This window comes from Vulpes vulpes, chromosome 2 (assembly GCF_048418805.1).
Source record: "Vulpes vulpes isolate BD-2025 chromosome 2, VulVul3, whole genome shotgun sequence".
In the NCBI taxonomy this organism is placed as follows: domain Eukaryota; kingdom Metazoa; phylum Chordata; class Mammalia; order Carnivora; family Canidae; genus Vulpes; species Vulpes vulpes.
Window position 1 is genome coordinate 7739319 of NC_132781.1, and position 18214 is coordinate 7757532.

Sequence of the window (18214 nt, forward strand, 5' to 3'; positions counted from 1 at the left end):
TATGCCCATCCCACCCCCCCACCCCTGCACTTCCTTTACCCATCCGCCCAGCACCCTCACTCGTCCTTGTGCCTGCATGCCCCACCCCCCACATGGCCCCTGTGCCCCTATATCTCATCCCCTCACATTCTCCCTCCCTCACGCCTTACACTCCCCCAAATACCCCCAAGTACTCCGATACTCCCCTCCCTCCATGTGCATACCCCATCCCTCCCAACCCCCAAACCCAACCCTCCATATGTCCCCCACCCTGTACATCCCATATACCCTCATGTACCCCATACACATACACCCCCCACCCGCATTCCCCACTCATCCCCCACAATACACGTCATGCCACCTACCCCACCCCACTGCTCCACAACCACCCACCCCCGCCTCCCTCCTCATCTGTCTGAGATTCCTTCCCTTTCTCCAGCCCTTGACCCCCTGGTCCATAGGTCTAGAGGGACCCATCCATATGTGTCTTGAGGAGCATAAAGTTCCTGCAATCGTGCAGCAGGCAGCCTTAGAGATTGCAGGAGTGGTAAGTGAGTGAGTGATTTAAGATCCATTTAAACATGCTGTGAGCCGGATCTAGAAACTAAAACATGGTCTAGGTAGTTGGCAAGCCAGACACTCTTGTGTTAGAGACCAGTAAGACAGGTATTTGATGACAGGTAAGATCTGACCTCCCCTCGCCCTCCCCCTCCTCTCCTGAGTGGGAGGTTTGGAGCCTCTCAGAGACACAGGACTCAGGGCACACAGCCTGATCCCAGCTTGCCGTTGACAGGTAATGAAAACCTTTCCAAACCTAGTCCCTGAGTGAGAAACACCCCGGGGGGAGAGGAGAGGGCACCAGGTCACCTAACTCTCTTTCTCCTTCACGACAGCCATGCCAGGTTTTCTGGGGTCCCATCCTTGTACCCTTCTGGGGAAGAGCGGCCCATGGTTTTATCTTCCCCAGTTGTTTTGCACTGAGATGAGGCCTGAGCTGCACTGGGGTGGGTTGCCCTGCGGAGGGGGTGCCCCCAAGCCCCATGTGGCCCTGGCCAACACTGTGGGGGCTCTTCGGGAGGGAAGAGGGGCCTTCCCTTCGCAGAGGCACCCTCATCCCCTTTGGAGCTTAGAGCCCCTCATTTGTCTCGTATTGGTGTAACCACTGAGATCAGCAGGAGAACTTGCTGAAAGCTTCTGTGGGGAGGCATAGTCCCCCAGCCCACCACCACTAGCACATTTGGTGATTCGCCAGAAGGATCCATGCCACTCAGCTTCTAGTTGCCCTCCTGGCTGAGGTTTCCCATTGAAAGGATCAGTGGGAGAAAGATACAGGCCGAGTCTGGGGAAATGTGTGCACAGGCTGCAGGTGCTCCCTCCCTCCTGTGAGGGACACACAGACAGTTCCCCTCCCCCCAGTCACAAAAATGCAGTAACGCAGGTGTGACCTGATGGCAGCCTGGGGCAACCTTCAGAGCCTCAAGGATTCTACTGGGGGCTGGTCCTGGAGGCCCTCTCTGCTGCTGAACAATTCGATACCTGGGAGAGGAAAGCAGGTGTCCTGTACCTTGTTTGGAAAACAGTGTAGACACACAGCCCCACCCCTGCCAGGGAATGGAGGGAGAGGTTCAAGTTCTGAGTCTCCATAAGCCGGCCAGGGACCAGCCAAGGTAGCTGACGTGGGCCTGCGTTGACCCTTTCTGCATAGGAAGTGTGCCTGAAGGGTGGGAAGAGGCTTGGCATTGGGAGACAGAGGTGGCCCAAGACAGGAGTCCACAGAGATGTGCTCTGGCGCCCTGAGCACACCTCACTTTTCATTCGGCTGAGGTGGGGGCTGCTGCGCCAATCACTTGGGATAGTAGACACGCGGACTCTGCCCTCCGCTGCTGCTCTCTAAAGTGGCTTCACTCAAAATTTGTGTTCTTGCTTTAAAATATATTTTAATTGTAGGAAGCTTGTAAAGGATGGAAAAGCTAAAGAAATAATAAAAAAAAGTGTCTTCTTCAATTTTTTAATTTTTTAATTTTTTTAAAGATTTTATTTTTTCATGAGAGAGAGAGAGAGAGAGAGAGAGAGAGAGGCAGAGACACAGGCAAAGGGAGAAGCTGTCTCCATGCAGGGAGCCTGACGTGGGACTCCATCCTGGGTCTCCAGGATCACGCCCTGGGCAGAAGGCAGCTGCTGAGCCACCCGGGCTGCCCTCTTCTTCAATTTTTAAAAAATTTATTGATTTTTAAAAATTAGTTTCAGAGGTAGAATTTAGTGATCCTTCAATGGCATATAAAACCCAGTGCTCATTACATCGTGTGCCCTCCTCAATGCCCATCACCCAGTTACCCCATCCTCCCCTCCAGCAACCCTCAGTTTGTTTTTCCTAGAGTTAAGAGTCTTTTAGCTGTGCCTCCCTTTCAATTTTCATCTTATTTTATTTTTTCTTCCCTCTCCTCTGTTGATGTTTTGTTTCTTAGATTCCACATATGAGTGAAATCCTACAATATTTGTCTTTCTCTGACTTATTTCACTTAGCATGATACCCTGTAGTTCCACCCACATTGTTGCAAATGGCAAGATTTTATTCTTTTTGGTGGCTGAGTAATATTTCATACTGTGTGTGTATGTATGTATATATATATATATATACTGATTTATATACCATATTTGTCTACCTGTATTCATCTTTCTCTCTATATATGTATATACATATATATGTACACACACACACACACACACACTCATCTTCTTTGTCCATTCATCTGTTGATAGACATATGGGCTTGTTCCATAGTTTGGCTATTGTGGACATTGCTGCTATAAACAATAAATAATAATAAAAAGTTTCTGATCCCACTTCTCAGAAAAAAAAAAAAAAAACCAAACCCTGAACCTATTTGTTCAGTTGTATTTGAGTATACACAAATGTATGCATATCTATTTCTTTACATGGTAGGGATCAAATTGTATGTAATGTTTTATAACTACTTTTCCTCACTTGATATAAGTGTTTTCCCTAAATCCCTAAATGGTTTTTTTGATTATTTTGATCACTTTGGTTACTTAACTGACTGTCATATTCTGCTGTAAGGATGCATTATACTTCAGCCATCCCTCAACTGTTAGACAACTAAGTTATGTCCTTTTTTCTTGATTTTTTTTTTTTAGGAATACCTTTATGATGAACATAAACCTTTGAGCATATATCTGATTAGTTCCTTGAAATAAATGTCTAAAAGTGGAATAAAGGCTTTAGTGACATTAAAAAAGTCTAATTTTTCTCCTTTCAGGATCCAGATGAATGCTAGTGGAAAAATTTTACCTGACTTCTTTATTAGATCTGTCTGGTTTAATTAAATTATTTGATTAGGCCAACTTTGCTTATGTCATGGCGTGCCTACAGAAGAATGTCATTTGTGTGGCTGCCTGGGGTCAAAACCTTCCATCCAGCCCGCAGCTCCTCAGAGGTGGGAGAGGGCTGAGCCACTGGTACTAGCTGCTCAGCTTTACTGGGAGTCTTGAGGGTCAGAGCAATCCACAGCTCAGCATGCCTGTAACATGTTCGTGTGGCTATAGATTATACCCCTATCTTAGACTGCAAAGTCAAACAAATATTTTTAAATTGAAATATAAAATGCATATAGAAAAGTGCATATTTTATGGCTTGATGGTTTTTCAAGGCCGTCTATGAAACTCAGATCAAGAAGTAGGACAGTACCACCACCCCCTCCAATCCCCACCCCCCCGCAGCCTTTCAGGCTCCTTTCTAGTCCCTGTCCCCCACCCCAAAACTCCACTGCAAGGCAGTCCCTCTCCCTGGTCTCTGACAGTAGAGGTTAGTTTTCTCTGTTTTTTTACATCATATAAATGGAGTAATCATATAGTAAGTGCTCTTCTGTGTCTGGCTGATTCCACTCTGTTTATTTTCCAGTTTATCCTTGCCCCTGCCTGATTATGGGCTTTCATTCCTACATATATTGTGTGTGCTCTCATTGCCATGTGGTATTCTGTGGTATGAATACCTCCTAATTGATGTATCCATTCTACTGTTGGTGGGCATTCGGGTAGTTTCTAGCTTTGGCTCGCTCAGGTACTGCTGCTGAGAGCTTTCTTATGCAAGTGTTTGGTGAATCCAAGTATGCATTCCTGGTGGGTGATGATTTCACTACTCAGGAGTGGCACAGGGTAGGCTTACGTTCACTTCCAGTGAATGCTGCCAGTTGGTTTTCCAGAGTGGTTTGTTCCATTTACCTGCAGTGTGGGAGTTTGGGTTGGTTCACATGGTTCTCACAAACACTTGTCAACTCCCATCTTTTAGGCCAGCTACTTACTAAGGGTTTATAGTTAGAAGTCACAGGAGAGCCAGGCAAAAGGCAACACATGGGCCAGTGGAAGCCAAGCGCCATTGAAAGAACACTCTGGTTGGCCATGGTATGGATATGGAAGGTTCGAACAAGTTATTTTTCCCCCTTGGTTCTTGGCCCGTTTTCATAAAGGCTCTGATCCAGGCCTACAGCCAGGTTGGCAAACTCGGGCATGGGCCAGTCTTTATTCATGCAGCTCTCTGAGGTCTTATGGTTTCCTCTCATCTCCAGAAACATCCCTTAGAATCTGAAACATCTTGTTTATATTTTCAGAGGCGGATCTTGGATGGAAGTCTTGGCTTTGCTGCAGGGGTAAGTAACATGTGGTAGGAGCGACGTAAATAGAGATGCGTGTATTCTGATATTTCTCTGCCAAGGGGGTTATTTCCAGGCTCTCCCCATGCAACCTAGGTGCATCTCTGTGGTCTCCAGGTGCTAATAGCCCCTTCTTATCTCTGTCCCTACATATTGCCCAGCTTATTGAATGCCCCTGCCTCTGAGACTGTAAGAGAGGCTTGCTGGTTGGGCAGCTGTCTCAGGGCTTGTGAAATAAGATGGTATTGAGGAAGGGCCTCACTCAGGTTCTCCTTGGTGCTAATTAAATATTCTCTTTCCCTTCTCCTGAGAAGCCCTTTTATTATTGACATGTAAAAAACATGTAAAACATGTAGAGAGAACATGTAAAAAAAGTAGAGAGAATCCCCAGTAGCCATCATTCAGCTTCAAGCATTACTGACTTGCTAATTTCATTTCTTCTGACTTGCTAATCTCATTTTTTTCTGACCTCCCCCAACCTTCCTGAGAGGTTGGAATATTTTGTAAAACCAAATCCAAGACATCATGTAATTTCACCTGCAAATTCAACCCTCCACATCCCTAACTGAATTTTTTTTTTTTTTTTTTTACAACATAATCATCTTATCACACTTACCCAAATTAGCAATTCCTCATTGTAACCTAACACCCGGTCCACATTCAGATTTCCTCCATTTTTTTTTTTTTCCAAAGTGGTCATTGAAGATTGTTTTGTTAGAATGGGCATCCGAACAAGATATTCATGTTGAATTTTTTGTTCTATCTCTTCATTGTCTTTTATTCTTGAACAATCCCATTTTTTTCCCTGCTTCAGTAATTTGTTGGAGAAATTGGGTTGTTTATACCCATAGAGTATTCCACATTGTGAATTTGGCTGATGGCTTCCTTGGGGGGGCTATAAACCTTTTTCCCCAGTCCCCCGATCTCCTGTGAGCTGGGCATTAGATCATGCAGTTTGGTGATCTCTGAGCCTGTCTCTGGGCGTGAATGTACCACGGTGGTGCTGTGTATTCCAATTGTGTCCGTCACACCAAAAGTCATGGTTTTCTGTCTCGGTTGATCAGGGTTTGACTCCTCTGTCCTGTGTTTACAGTCCTATGATTTGGGATCTCCCAGAGGTCACCTAAGTCAGTAGCCATCATACCGGGGTCCACATACCTTCCAGAGCATGCAGGGGCCTCGCAGGTGGTGCACAGGGGGCACGGATGCTTTTCACAAAATCAGTTTGTAGGTCCTCAGTGTTCACAGGCTCTCTTTCCTAAAACCACTCTGCCTGAGGATGCCCCTGGCTACCGGTTCTCCTTTCTCACACTCCCTTACACATTTGCCCTCTCCTGCTTTACAAAAGAAAGGCATACTCTTGCCTTATTACCTTGTCTCTGGGTGGCAAAAATGTCCATGTGTAAGGGAGACCCTTGGGATGTTGGTGCTGCTGCAGAAAAAGTGAAGCCTCTCATCACTGGGCATAAATGCTTTAGTGGTTCAGGCAGTCTTGTCCTTTGACTGTGGATCTAATCATATTGTTAGCAGAGGGATCCTTAAAAGTTGGGTTTTCCATGATGGACCACTCTGGGGTTTGGGGCCTGTAATTTAGATAAAAGTCAGAGGATAAAATGACAGTGTTGTAACAAAGTATCTATTTTTTCCCATCCTCTATGTGGACACATTTTTAGTTTGCTTACATTTAAAAAAGAAAAAAAAAAGAAAGAAAAGAAAAATAGAAATAAAATTAATTCCCAGATCTGTCTGATTCTAGCGATGACCACTTAATATTTGTCCATGGATATGTGAATGAATTGGAAAGAACAGGGAAAAGGCCTCATCCATGAAAATATGCATTTCCAAGAATATTTTACTTTTTAATGTGTAATAATCATAAAACAATGTATTATATTTTTGTTGTTAGAAATCTATTCTGTAATGGTAACTCAATCCAGGAAATTGTTACTTATGCAATTAGGGCCCTAAGCCCTAATGGATTTTCCTAAAAATTAAATTATATTGCAAAGAAATCAATAATAGACTTTCTAGTATAAAATATAAGTTGTTTTAGGATAAAATTCTGTGTGGAAATGGAATTGAAATACAAGTCTAGGAGAGAAAGGAATGATGTAAGTTTTTGGACTTTTGCACAAGTGGTTGCTTGTGCATTTTTGTGTGTTTTAGAATATAGCCTATAAGCAGAGAAGTACAGAGAGAACAACATGGCTTAGTTGCTTTTTTTTTTTTTTTAAGATTTTATTTATTTTTTTGAGAGAGAAAGAAAGAGCATGAGTGGGTGGGAGGGGCAGAGGCAGAGGGAGAAGCAGACTTCCTCCTGAGCAGGGAGCTGATGCAGGGCTTAGGCCCAGGACCCTGAGATCATGACCTGAGCTGAAGGCAGACACTTAACCGACTGAGCCATTTGGACGCCCCCATGAAGCTTGTTTATATATATTTTTAAATGGATAATAGAGGCAGGGAATAAAATCCCTATGCTATTTAGATACCAGTGGATACATTTAATTGACCAATGAAACAGTTTTATTTAAAGAAATCAATATTTATATGCCAGATATGACATCTTTTGCAACTCTTTAAACTCAAGATGAAAACATCTTTAAATGTCAATTTTAAAAGGAGTGAGGGGGGATCCCTGGGTGGTGCAGCGGTTTGGCGCCTGCCTTTGGACCAGGGCGCGATCCTGGAGACCCGGGATCGAATCCCACGTCGGGCTCTCGGTGCATGGAGCCTGCTTCTCCCTCCGCCTGTGTCTCTGCCTCTCTCTCTCTCTCTGTGACTATCATAAATAAAAAAAAAAAAAAAAAAAAAAAAAAAAACTTTTAAAAGGAGTGAGGGGGATCCCTGGGTGGCACAGCGGTTTGGCGCCTGCCTTTGGCCCAGGGCGCGGTCCTGGAGACCCAGGATCGAATCCCACGTCGGGCTCCTGGTGCATGGAGCCTGCTTGTGCCTCTGCCTCTCTCTCTCTCTCTCTCTCTCTCTCTGTGACTATCATAAACAAACAAACAAAAAAAAACCAAACAAACAAACAAAAAGGAGTGAGGGAGTACTTAATCTTTAAACATTCTAGTAGGGGTTCCATAGATGCAAAATTTGAAGAACTCTGTTCTGTGTTGTCTTTCTGCTTTTGGCTAGGCATCTGTGTCTCCTTTTCTAGTTCTTTTAGGGCCAAAAAACCTTTCATAAGGTTTGCATAGCAAAAACCAAAGTGAAATAAGGAAGGAAACAAGCAAAAGCAGAGGGTAATAGTCTTTGGGACATGTACGAATGAATTTTGGGAGCATGAAAGATGAACAATTAGAATGAAATCATCAGGCCAGTGTATTATGGTCGTTTAAGTATGGAGATCTAAAATAAAATAGTTTACTTCTGATTTTCAATGTAGTTGGTAAAAAAAAAAAAAGAGTTTCTAAAAATTATCTATATGTATTGTCGTCATCTCCTCCTTCTACTTTTTTAGAAAATAGCATTTACTTTTCTGAAATTGACCTTGAGCTAGTTCATTAGAGAAACCCCTGGAAGGTCACAAATACATGGAGAAAAGTAAAAGCATGATGTGGGAGACAGTGGAGGCTCAAACACCAAGTGGCCTTGGTGACTAGTAGTCATTTCTTACAAATCCTTTCCCAAACTAGGGAAAAAAGGCAGTAGAACCTCAGTGGCCTGAGCTGTAATAACTACTTATAGTAATTACAGGAGAATTTATATTGAATATAGCCACTCTGTTGGCTAGGACAGTAGTTCTCAACTGGGGGGTGATTTTTACCCCTCCAGGGGACATTTGGCATGTTTGGTTGTCAGAACTGATGTCTAGTGGCTAAGGGCTAGGGATGCATACCTAAACACCCTCCAATACCCAGGATGTCCCGCACCACAAAGAATTATCTGGACCAAAGTGTCAGTGGTGCCACACCAAGAAATCCCGGGCTAGAGTATTTTGATGTATCCTCTCTAGTCACAGAGTGCAATGTGTAAAATACAAGTGTATTTAAATTAAAAAAAAAAAAAGAAGAAGAAAATCATCCTATCTCTCCCCCAGGCTTCCCCAGGATCCCTACTATTAGCCCTGAGCAGATCCTTGGAGAACTTTTATTACACACATACGATGTATCTGGATAAACATGCCATAGTGCTTGGCATCCTTCAATACAGCTTTTGTGTTTATTCTTCAACACAGCTCTGAGATGCTTTGAAGAAGTATCTTGAAAAGGGAAACCTAGCAGGGACCCTGGGTGGCTTAGTCGGTTAAGGCTTTGCCTTTGGCTCAGGTCATGATCTTGGGGTCCTGGGATTGAGCCCTGTGTCAGGTTCTCTGCTCAGAGGGGGGTCTGCTTGTCCCTCTTCCTCTGCCTCTCTCCCCTCGCTTGTGCTCTATCTCTCAAATAAATAAATAAAATCTTAAAAAAAAAATAAAAAAAGAAAAAGGAAAGGGAAAAAGTAGCCATCAGTCAGTTGACCGGAGGAGTCCCATTGTACCTGGTACAGATGTAACATGTTTTCACGGGCAGCTGTGCATACATTTATGCATGTGTGTGTGCACTGAAATGTGTATCTGCTCTAATGCTGCCATGATGCATCTCTACAATATATAATTGTGCACTGAGAAAGGCGATTCCTGAGAGTAAGAACATGGTGTTTTAAATGTGCTTAGCAGGATATTTCACAGGTGTTTTTTTTCTCATTAGCAGGGCCTTGGAAGCATTAATCACTTCTCCTTAAATGACTCCTCTTAGAATCCGTTTGCCTTTTTTTCTTTTCCTCCTGACTCTTTAAATCACTCTTTAAGTCTTTAATAATCATTATCTTGTTATTCTCAGTACTCATGTCTGCCCTTGATTTTTGCCTGAGGTGTGAATTTCACGGGGAGAAATGTTACCATTGAAAAAAAGAAAAGGCAGAAAATGAAACCTAGAGTATTACAACGTTAAGGCTGGAAAAGATATTAGACAGTTATAATAGCTAATATTTATTACACCTTTATTTTTTACGAGGTGTTCTGCTGAGCACTTCCCGCAGACCATCTAATTTAATTTTTGTAATGGCTCTAGGAGGTATATGGCAGGTACTATTATATCCCCCCACTTTACAGATGAGGAATAGGCACAGGGAGTGTAAGTAAATCGTCCCGGATCCCGAGATGAACAGAGTCAGGATTTGAACCCACAGTCTGACTCTAGGGCTTCCCCTCTTAAATGACAGTGCCTCCCAGCTGAGGTCTGGTCCAGTTGCCTCCACTTGCAGGCAGGAAACAAATCCAGAGAGGGATTTATGAGCTATCCAGAGTCGAAAATTGCTAGGTAGGAGCAGAGCTAGGACCAAACTCAGACAAGAAGTCAGAGGTTGCTGGTGTGTAGCTGTGTGACCTTGGGCGAGCTCCTTAGTCTTCCTGGACCTCAGTTGACCGTGCTGAGAACTGATGCTGGGCTTGATGGTTCATTAAGGGCTTCTTCATTCTGCATGGTTCAAGGGGCGGGTTCCAGCACCTGTTAGCATGAGTCCTTTTCTTGGAAGGCATTATGAAGCATTGCTGTTAGGTTTGGTTCACCTACTCACCTCTTCAGTGGCAAATTTAAACCTGCAATTGAATATCTTTTTATCTGAGTGAGAAAGAAGTCATTGTCCCGAAAGATAAACGTTTAGATGAATCTGAAGAGGCGAAAACATCAAGGGTCACCATTTTAATTTTCTTTGCTCTGGTTCTGATGTCTCCTCTTGTTGAGGCTTGTATTAACTAGAAATCTCTGAGTCAGTGTCGATTCTCTCTCAAGGAAGGAACACTCATGTGGAATAAATAGGACCAGGAGGGCTACCTGGGTGGCTTAGTGGCTGAGAGTCTGCCTTTGGCTCAGGTCGTGACCCTGGGGTTCTGGGATTGAGTTCTGCATCGGACTCCCCACAGGGAGCCTGCTTCTCCCTCTGCCTATGTCTCTGCTTGTCTCTCGGTGTCTCTCATGAATAAATAAATAAAATTTAAATAAATAGGTAGATAGATAGATAGATAGATAGATAGAGCCAGGAACCTGCAGAAGGGAGAGGCAGCCTACCAATCAAAAATCAAAAAGCTCACTTGCAATCATGAAGAGGCAATTTCATATCTATTATTTAATCCCATAGGGAGCCAGGTTCTTACGAAAGACGTGATTCCCTTAAGGAGATTTTGGCTGAGTCTGTTTTTGCGCAGCACATGGTAAATAATATTTTTTCCAAATAACTGGCTCACTGTCAGAAGTTAATGACACTCTCCAGTGATGGCCTTGGAGTCTGGAGGGATAAGGGTGACCAGCTGTTGTCCATTCCCGTGGAGAAAACGGAGGTGCAGAATGGACTCACATTGTAGCATGAGAGATTCAGGGAGGAGATTTCAGGTAGATCGGCTGGAAAGGCTTATTCTAGAGAAAATAGTAGAGAGAGAAGAGCTGGATGTGGGGAGCAGCCATGGAATAGGGCTTTCAGAAATCTGAGCTTTTGTGCTACTGGCTTCATTGATCCCAGATTGGATGTCGTAATTGCTGATACCTTTCTCTGTCTTACTGCCTGAGAGGTAGGGAGCCCTGATATGTCCTAATGGAGATTTTCCAAAGTGAGGTCTTTTGGACAACCTTGAGACGGCCTGGGCCACAGCCAAAGTACCATAAGACAGCATGAGGGGAGCATGCGAACGGGCTCCGATGGGGCTCCTGCCAGGATCATTGTCCTGTGTCTCTCAGAACCATGATTTTCCTCTTTATGAGGCTGAGAAGAATGGTGGGCCCCAGGGTGACCCCCCGCTAAGGATGTTGAACACACTTGGACCTAGAGCAGACCCTGTCCCAGCATCACTTTGATTGGACAGACCACCTGGGAAGTATCAAGCAGCTGTCCAAAGTGGAGCTCCTCTCTCAAATGTGCTTTTTCAAGATTTTGGGGACTGAGGAGCCCTCAGGGCCTCCTACCTAGAGCCTGTTCTCTGCAAGTTGTTTGCACTGAGTTGCAATGACCGGGGAGGTGATATTTGTCTGTTTTAGGGCTAAGACCTCCCTTGACATTAGTCCTCAGCCAAATAGTGAGGAGGACTACTGGGTTGGCTTGAGGGGAATAGGAGCTGCCTGCCCTATTTGACCAGTTAAGTGTAGCATGGTGTGTGGAGAAAACATGGGGAAGGGCTCTTCTCTAGCCAGGACTATTCACAGCCTCCCTCCGGGGGCTTGTAACAGGCACCTGCCACTCCTGCCACCACTGCTTCTTGCCTAGCAAGGCTGCAAGACACCGATGCTGAAACTCATAGTCAAGGGGTTGGCACCCTTAAGGGTTATATGACAAGGCATTTTGTTATTTTATTATTTTTAGAGGGGGAATGGGGAACGGTGGAGGAAGAGGGCGAAATGATCTTAAGCAGGCTCCACACCCAGCACAGAGCCTGACGTGGGGCTTGATCTCACAACCCTGAGATCATGACCTGAGCCGAAATCAAGAGTCAGCTGCTTAACTGACTGAGCCACCCAGGTGTCCTGCGAAGCATTCTATTTTTAAAGGACTCAGATGGCCAGTTTACAGTGGGAAAACTTCTGAGTCCTCCATGCACCTTGCTGTGCACGGGCAGGAGACGCTGAACACACCACGGGGGACAGGCCTGACTTCTGACTCGGTGCTCCTGGACTCCAAATAGTGATGGTTCTTCTGGGCAACGAGGGCAGTGTGGTGGCAACTCTGTGCCCGGCCCTCCCCTCCTCTTGTGTAACACGTGTGGGCAGAATGAGGGCCTTCCTTCCTGCCACATCCTGACCCTAACTCCACTTGCCTCCACGTCTTGCTGCAGGCGGAGGGGTGGCCAGGGGAGGGAGGAAAAAGGAGAAAGGGAAGAAAAGCACTCAGGAAGGAGACAGACCATCATCACTGTTATTATTGTGATTTTTCTTTTCCATTTCATGCTTCAGATTTCCAGTGTCATTATAAACAGTGTGGAGGAGGAAATGATATACATTACCTTCTGTCTACGGTGATGGAAAGTAACTGCGTTTTTGTTGGTGGAGGAGGCCACGTGTGCTTTCCCGCCTGCTAAGCAGCTGGCCTGGGGGGCCCTGAGGCCTGCCCGGAGGCTCCTGGATGGTTGCATCGCTTCTTGCCTCTCCCATCCTCTCTCCCCACCTTCCCCAAGTGCATCCTGAGGCTGCCTCCACTCTCATGGCCGGGGAACCCCTGCTTCCCCCTTGTCCCTCTGCCTTTCCTTGCAGACTTGGGCCAACCCTCCATACAGGGCCAGGGCATCCTCCTTGGGGGAATACCCGTTCCTCCTTATTTGGGGCACCTTCTCTGTTCCCATGAAGGGGAAGGTGAGAGTGTATGGTAGTGACCAGCCAGTTAAAACGGGCTTTGGGATTCAGATGTGTGTGCTCCAAAGACAGTAACTCTTACACATCTCCCCTTAGAGCAGGCAAGTGTATAATAGATACTCCCTCAAGATGATTGACTCATTTTTCATTTATTTGTTCATTCATTCACTCATTCATTCATTCATTCATTCATTCATTCAGCATTTATGGAAGATTTATTATATTCCAAGGCACCGTGCCAAGTGCTCAGAATGTAAAGCGCTAGGAGACGGTCTCTGTCTTTAAGGAAGTTACGATCTGGTGGAGAGGTGGGCGCACTGCCTGTTTTTGTAAGTAGAGATTTATTGGAACCCAAACATGCCTGTTTGTTCACACATTGTCTGTGGTGGCTTGTGCATTATAATGGCAGAGTGAGAAAGCACAACGGGGCTAGATTGCCTGCAAAGCCTAAAGTATTTACAATCTGGCCCTTTACAGAAGTTTGCCCATCTCTGGGTTTTCTGAGGGCGGGTTGTAGGGCAAACAGTCTGAGCAGGTGTCCGCAGCTCTGTGCCATGCAGGGCCTGGGCTGGCAGTCTCAGAACATCAATGAGATGTCTGGTGTTCCTGAGCAGGTGATTTCCTGGGGGAGCCAGGTTTTGTGTGGGGAGGGGGACCTGACCTTGACTCATGAAATCGATGCCACTGCTGCCCCTTTGCTGGGGTGGGCTGTTCGAGGAATCTTCAGGAAGCAGCTTTGCAGGGAAGCAGGGTGAATTATGTGGACCATTTTGCTCTAATCTCCTTGTCACATAAAGCACACTGTATCAAGACAGATGGCCAGGGACAAAAGTGTGCAATTTGAGATTGTGAGCTAAAACTAGGTTTCCCAGCTCAAATCAACCTCAAGTTGGCAACTGTCCTCAGCATCCGTGGTCCAGCAGAATGAGCTAACTTGGCCTCACATGCTGGGCAGTTTGGTTCCAAGGAGCTCTTGCTCTGGCTTTGGAGTAACTCCCTTCATTCTGATGCAGTGGCTCTACTCGCACTGCATTATAGAACCATCTGGAAAGATTTTAAAAGCCCCGGGCCCCAGACATACGCTGGACTAAATACATCCTAGTCTCTGGGGGTAGAATGAGTCTTCAGTGGTTTCTCAAACTCCACTGGCGATTGCAGTGTGCAGCCAGCATCGAGGAGCCCTGTTCTAACAGGGACCACCGTGTAATGAAGGATGAACTGGTACTTGGAAGCTGTAGACTCCCTTCAGAGGCTCTAAGTAGCTATGGCACTAAGAGTCCAGGCAAGCCCATATATGGGGTTGGGGCAATGGTTAGAGGGGCACTGGGTATGGAGGAAGGGGCCTTGGACCCTGGAGGGGGAATCCCAGGGGGAAACTGTAGCCTCTGGTCCCCAGCTGCAGGCCTATGTGCCACAGGTTGCCGTGGTTGTCCACCCCGTGCTTGGCAGTTGTCTTGGCTCCTAAGGCGGGTTGGTTTTGATATCAGCCCGCGTTGGGAGGGGGCAGGTCTACTCTCAGGGGCATTTCCCAGTTGGTCAGGTGATACTGGGCAGCTGCCAACTGGGGACTCGGGCTCTTCCTCTGGGCTCCTTAGCATGTGCCAAAGAAAGACGAGAGGCGGGGTCTTTGCTGCTTGGAGAACTTGAGCGTGAGCTTAAATTCTCACTTGATGCACAGTCCTCATTAGATCTCACGCTGTGTCTGAAAAATCCCAGTACAGGCAGGGCCTTCTGGGAGTCATCTCAGGCATCGCTGTGCCACCAGACAGGGCAATGTTTCACCAAATCCAGACAGCTGGGGCGGGGGGAGGGGAGGGTGTAGCTTGTTCTCCAAGACTTTTATGAAGCAAGTCTCTACTTTTTTTTTTTTTGGTAACCCAATTGAGTGTTTAGCTAGCTTGTTAGAAACTCATCCAATCTAAATGTCTTCTGCTGCAATTTAAATAAGAGAGAGAAGCTGACATCATCTTTCATGGACATCTTCATACAAATCACATTACAGAGCATTTGCAGAGGGTCAGCTCTTTTGCAAGATACTCTGAGTGCAGCAGATCAAAGTTAATATTGGTTAAGTCTTGTCCTTTATAGCCTTTGCCTGCCAAGACCAAATCTCTACGCGTGTTATTAACACAAGTGTCTTGTGGAAAGCCGGCCGTGGGATTGCTCATGATTGCTTTTCAATGGTGGCTCACTCACAAGAGGGGAGAAGAGCCAGTCATCAAAGCTTTGTCAAGGGCCTGTGCAATTTGAGAGATGATCCAGACATGTGTTCTGTTTGCAGAATGAGCGTTAATTTTCTTCCTTGGGGAGTAGCTGCCCAGACTATGGGAGCAGGGAGTGGATTGTCTTAAGGCCAATCCATCCACCATTTACTGTGTGGAAGGCATTGTGAGGATATGTAAAGAGGCAAGACGTAGGGACGCCTGGGTGGCTCAGTGGTTGAGTGTCTGCCTTTGGCTCAGGTCGTGATCCCGGGGTCCTGGGATCGAGTCCCATATCAGGCTCCCCCTGCAGGGAGCCTGCTTCTCCCTCTGCCTATGTCTCTGCCTCTCTCTCTGTGTCTCATGAATAAATGAATGAAATCTTAAAAAAAAAAAAAAAAGTAGAAGCAGCAAGATGTAACCCCTCCCTTCAAGGGGCTAAGGTCAGCTGGGTTCCTGTCACCCTGAGACAGGTTGGCATGTAGTTGTGTGAAGGTAACATATACAAGGTGACAGGCAGCCTGGGGCAGAGAGGTTACTTCTAGTGAGGAATTAGGGAGGGACTTCTTCAGGGATGAAACTCAGACTAGAAGAGTAAGTAGAGCTTGGGGATGGGCCCGGAGCAGGGGAAGGAAATGAATTCTGGGCACAAAGAACAGGATATTGGAAGCATGGCCAGGGAAAACAGGAATGTTGAGGCATGGTGGTTGGTTTGGTTGGAAGGTGACAGCTGAAAGGCAGGTTGGGACCCAGCTCTAACCAACCTGGGGCCCCATGGATAGGACTCTGCACTCCATTCTCTAGATTGGTGGGGAGACCCTAGAGGTTTTTGAAGGGATGAGATGACCAGAGTTGTACTTTCAGAAAGTGCATTGTCTTGGTGGCAGACAGCCCAGCTGTTTGGGAGTGTGCAGGGAGAGGCCATGGTGGAGAGGCACATGGGAGGCTCTTGCATTACTTTATTTATTTATTTTTTAAAAATATTTTTTAATTTGTTCATTCATGAGAGGCACACAGAGAGAGAGAGAGATACAGGCAGAGGGAGAAGCAGGCTCCCCTCAGGGAGCCCGATGCGGGACTTGATCCCTGACCCTGGGATCACTCCCTGAGCCAAAGGCAGATAGATGCTCAACTGCTGAGCCCCAGGCATCCCAAAGAAATCATAGTCCTGTTTTTTTTTTTTTTTTTAAGATTTTATTTATTTGAGATAGAGAGAGTGAGAGAGAGAGCGAGCAAGCATGACCTTGGCTGGGGTGAGGCAGAAGCAGACTCCCCGCTGAGCAGGGAGCCTGACATGGGGCTTGATCCCAGGACTCTGGGATTGTGATCTGAACTGAAGGCAGATACTTAACCCACTGAGCCACCCAGGTGCCCCATCTGGCGTTACTTTAGATGATGCCTGGACTCCTGAGAGCCTTAAATTAGGCAGAGGCAGGGGAGTTGGGAAGGGCGAGAGCAAAGGATGGTCCTGCTAGAGAACCAAGAGGACCTGGGAACCCTCTGATTGGGAAAGTAACCAGAGGGGCTCAAGCCCTGGACAGCTACCGTGTTCCTGGGCTCCTGTCCTGGGGGCAGTTGGAGAATTCGCTTTTGCCTCCTGGCTTACAGGCTGCAGGAGGGGGACACCACCAGAAACAGGGACGTGGAGTTTACATCGGGCCTTTCTCTTTTGAGTGGGTTTGTACTTTGGAATCTGCGTGGTGGGGTGGTCTCCATGGCAACCAGACACCTACAGCTCGCCGCACCGATGGGGATGCTTCCTTCTGCTCACTCTGCTTTTGACTGAGAGTAACTGAGGCCCCCCTGACAAAGAGTGGCTTAAACAAGAAAGACTCCTCTTACTCAGAAGAAATCCAGAGACCATGGCTGGGAAAGTAGGTCCACAGCATCCCCAGGACCGTGCTTTGCCACAGAGGGAGGCTTTTGTCTTTCTGGCCCAAGGTAGCTGCTGGAGCTCAGGTCATCACGTCCACCTCCAGGCAGCAAGATGGGAAGCAGGAGCCTTGCCTCACAAGTCCACTTTCAGCTCATCAGCCAGAACTTATTAGAAGACCCCATCTAGCTGCAAGGAAGGCTGGGATACATGGGCTTTCAGCTGTGCTGCAGCGTGCCCAGATAAACAGTGGGATCCTGTTTCTGCACGAAGATGGGAGAGTGGAAACTGGAGTAGGCAATTAGCACTCTTGGCCACACAACCCATTGCGGAGAGAACTTTGAGCCCTAATGCTGTTATTGATTTACCTTCCCCGTGTACTTTTTGTGTATGTTGTTCTTCTAAATGAGCCGTGTCATTTCGTTCCTTAACTAGTTTCTTTCAGAGCAGAGGAGTAAAATATGAACTTGGCAGTAAAAGAATCCTTCCGTTTCTGTTATCAGCTAGGGCTTTAGAGGCCATGAATGATGGAAAATCTAGCTTGATTCTGCGTAGGACGAAAAGAAATGTATTGGCCCATGCATTTAAAATAACCAGGCGCAGACCCGGCCTCAGATACTCCTGCTAGACTCTGCAGATCCAAAGACGTCACTGCGGCCTGGGGTTTTCCCTGTGTGGCTCCCCTTCCGGGTACTCTGTTGACAACCCCTTAGTCTCACATCCACGGGAAGGAGTCTTCCTTCCCCAGCTTCAATGGCCTTGCAATTGACTTTCATGGGCTGGGAGTGACTTGGGTTGTGTGCTCATCCCTGCACACTAATCCCTGTTGCCATGGGGATGTGGCATGTTGATTGGCCAGACCTGGGCCACATGGCCACACCTACTGGCCTCCTCTTCTTCCTCCCTTAGATAAAAAGCAAAGACCAAAAAAAAAAAAAAAGATGAATAACGGTGGGATGGGGGTGGGGGGAGATGTTTCCTCTGAAGCAAAATTAAGGTGCCATTGCCAAAGTAGGTGTACTGGAGGTTGGGTAGTCAGCATACAGCCAACATGCCCACATTCTGCAAGATACCGCAGACCTCCCCCACACTCCCTGTGCCAGTCAGAAACCACTCCAAAACATAGTGGCTTACATCAACAACAATTTATTATTTCTCATGATTCTGATGGGCTGGGTTCAACTGG

The 18214-nt window shown here is 46.4% G+C and overlaps 1 protein-coding gene across 8 annotated transcripts in view; it reads left to right on the top strand.

Moving 5' to 3' along the window:
• Positions 1-18214, top strand: part of SLC39A11 (solute carrier family 39 member 11) — a 410439-nt gene that overhangs the window by 77747 nt on the left and 314478 nt on the right. For all 8 annotated transcript variants that reach the window (XM_072746722.1, XM_072746726.1, XM_072746723.1 and 5 more), the window contains one exon: positions 4604-4642. In XM_072746722.1, the coding sequence (XP_072602823.1) occupies positions 4604-4642 (39 nt within the window). The remainder of the gene's footprint in view (positions 1-4603; positions 4643-18214) is intronic.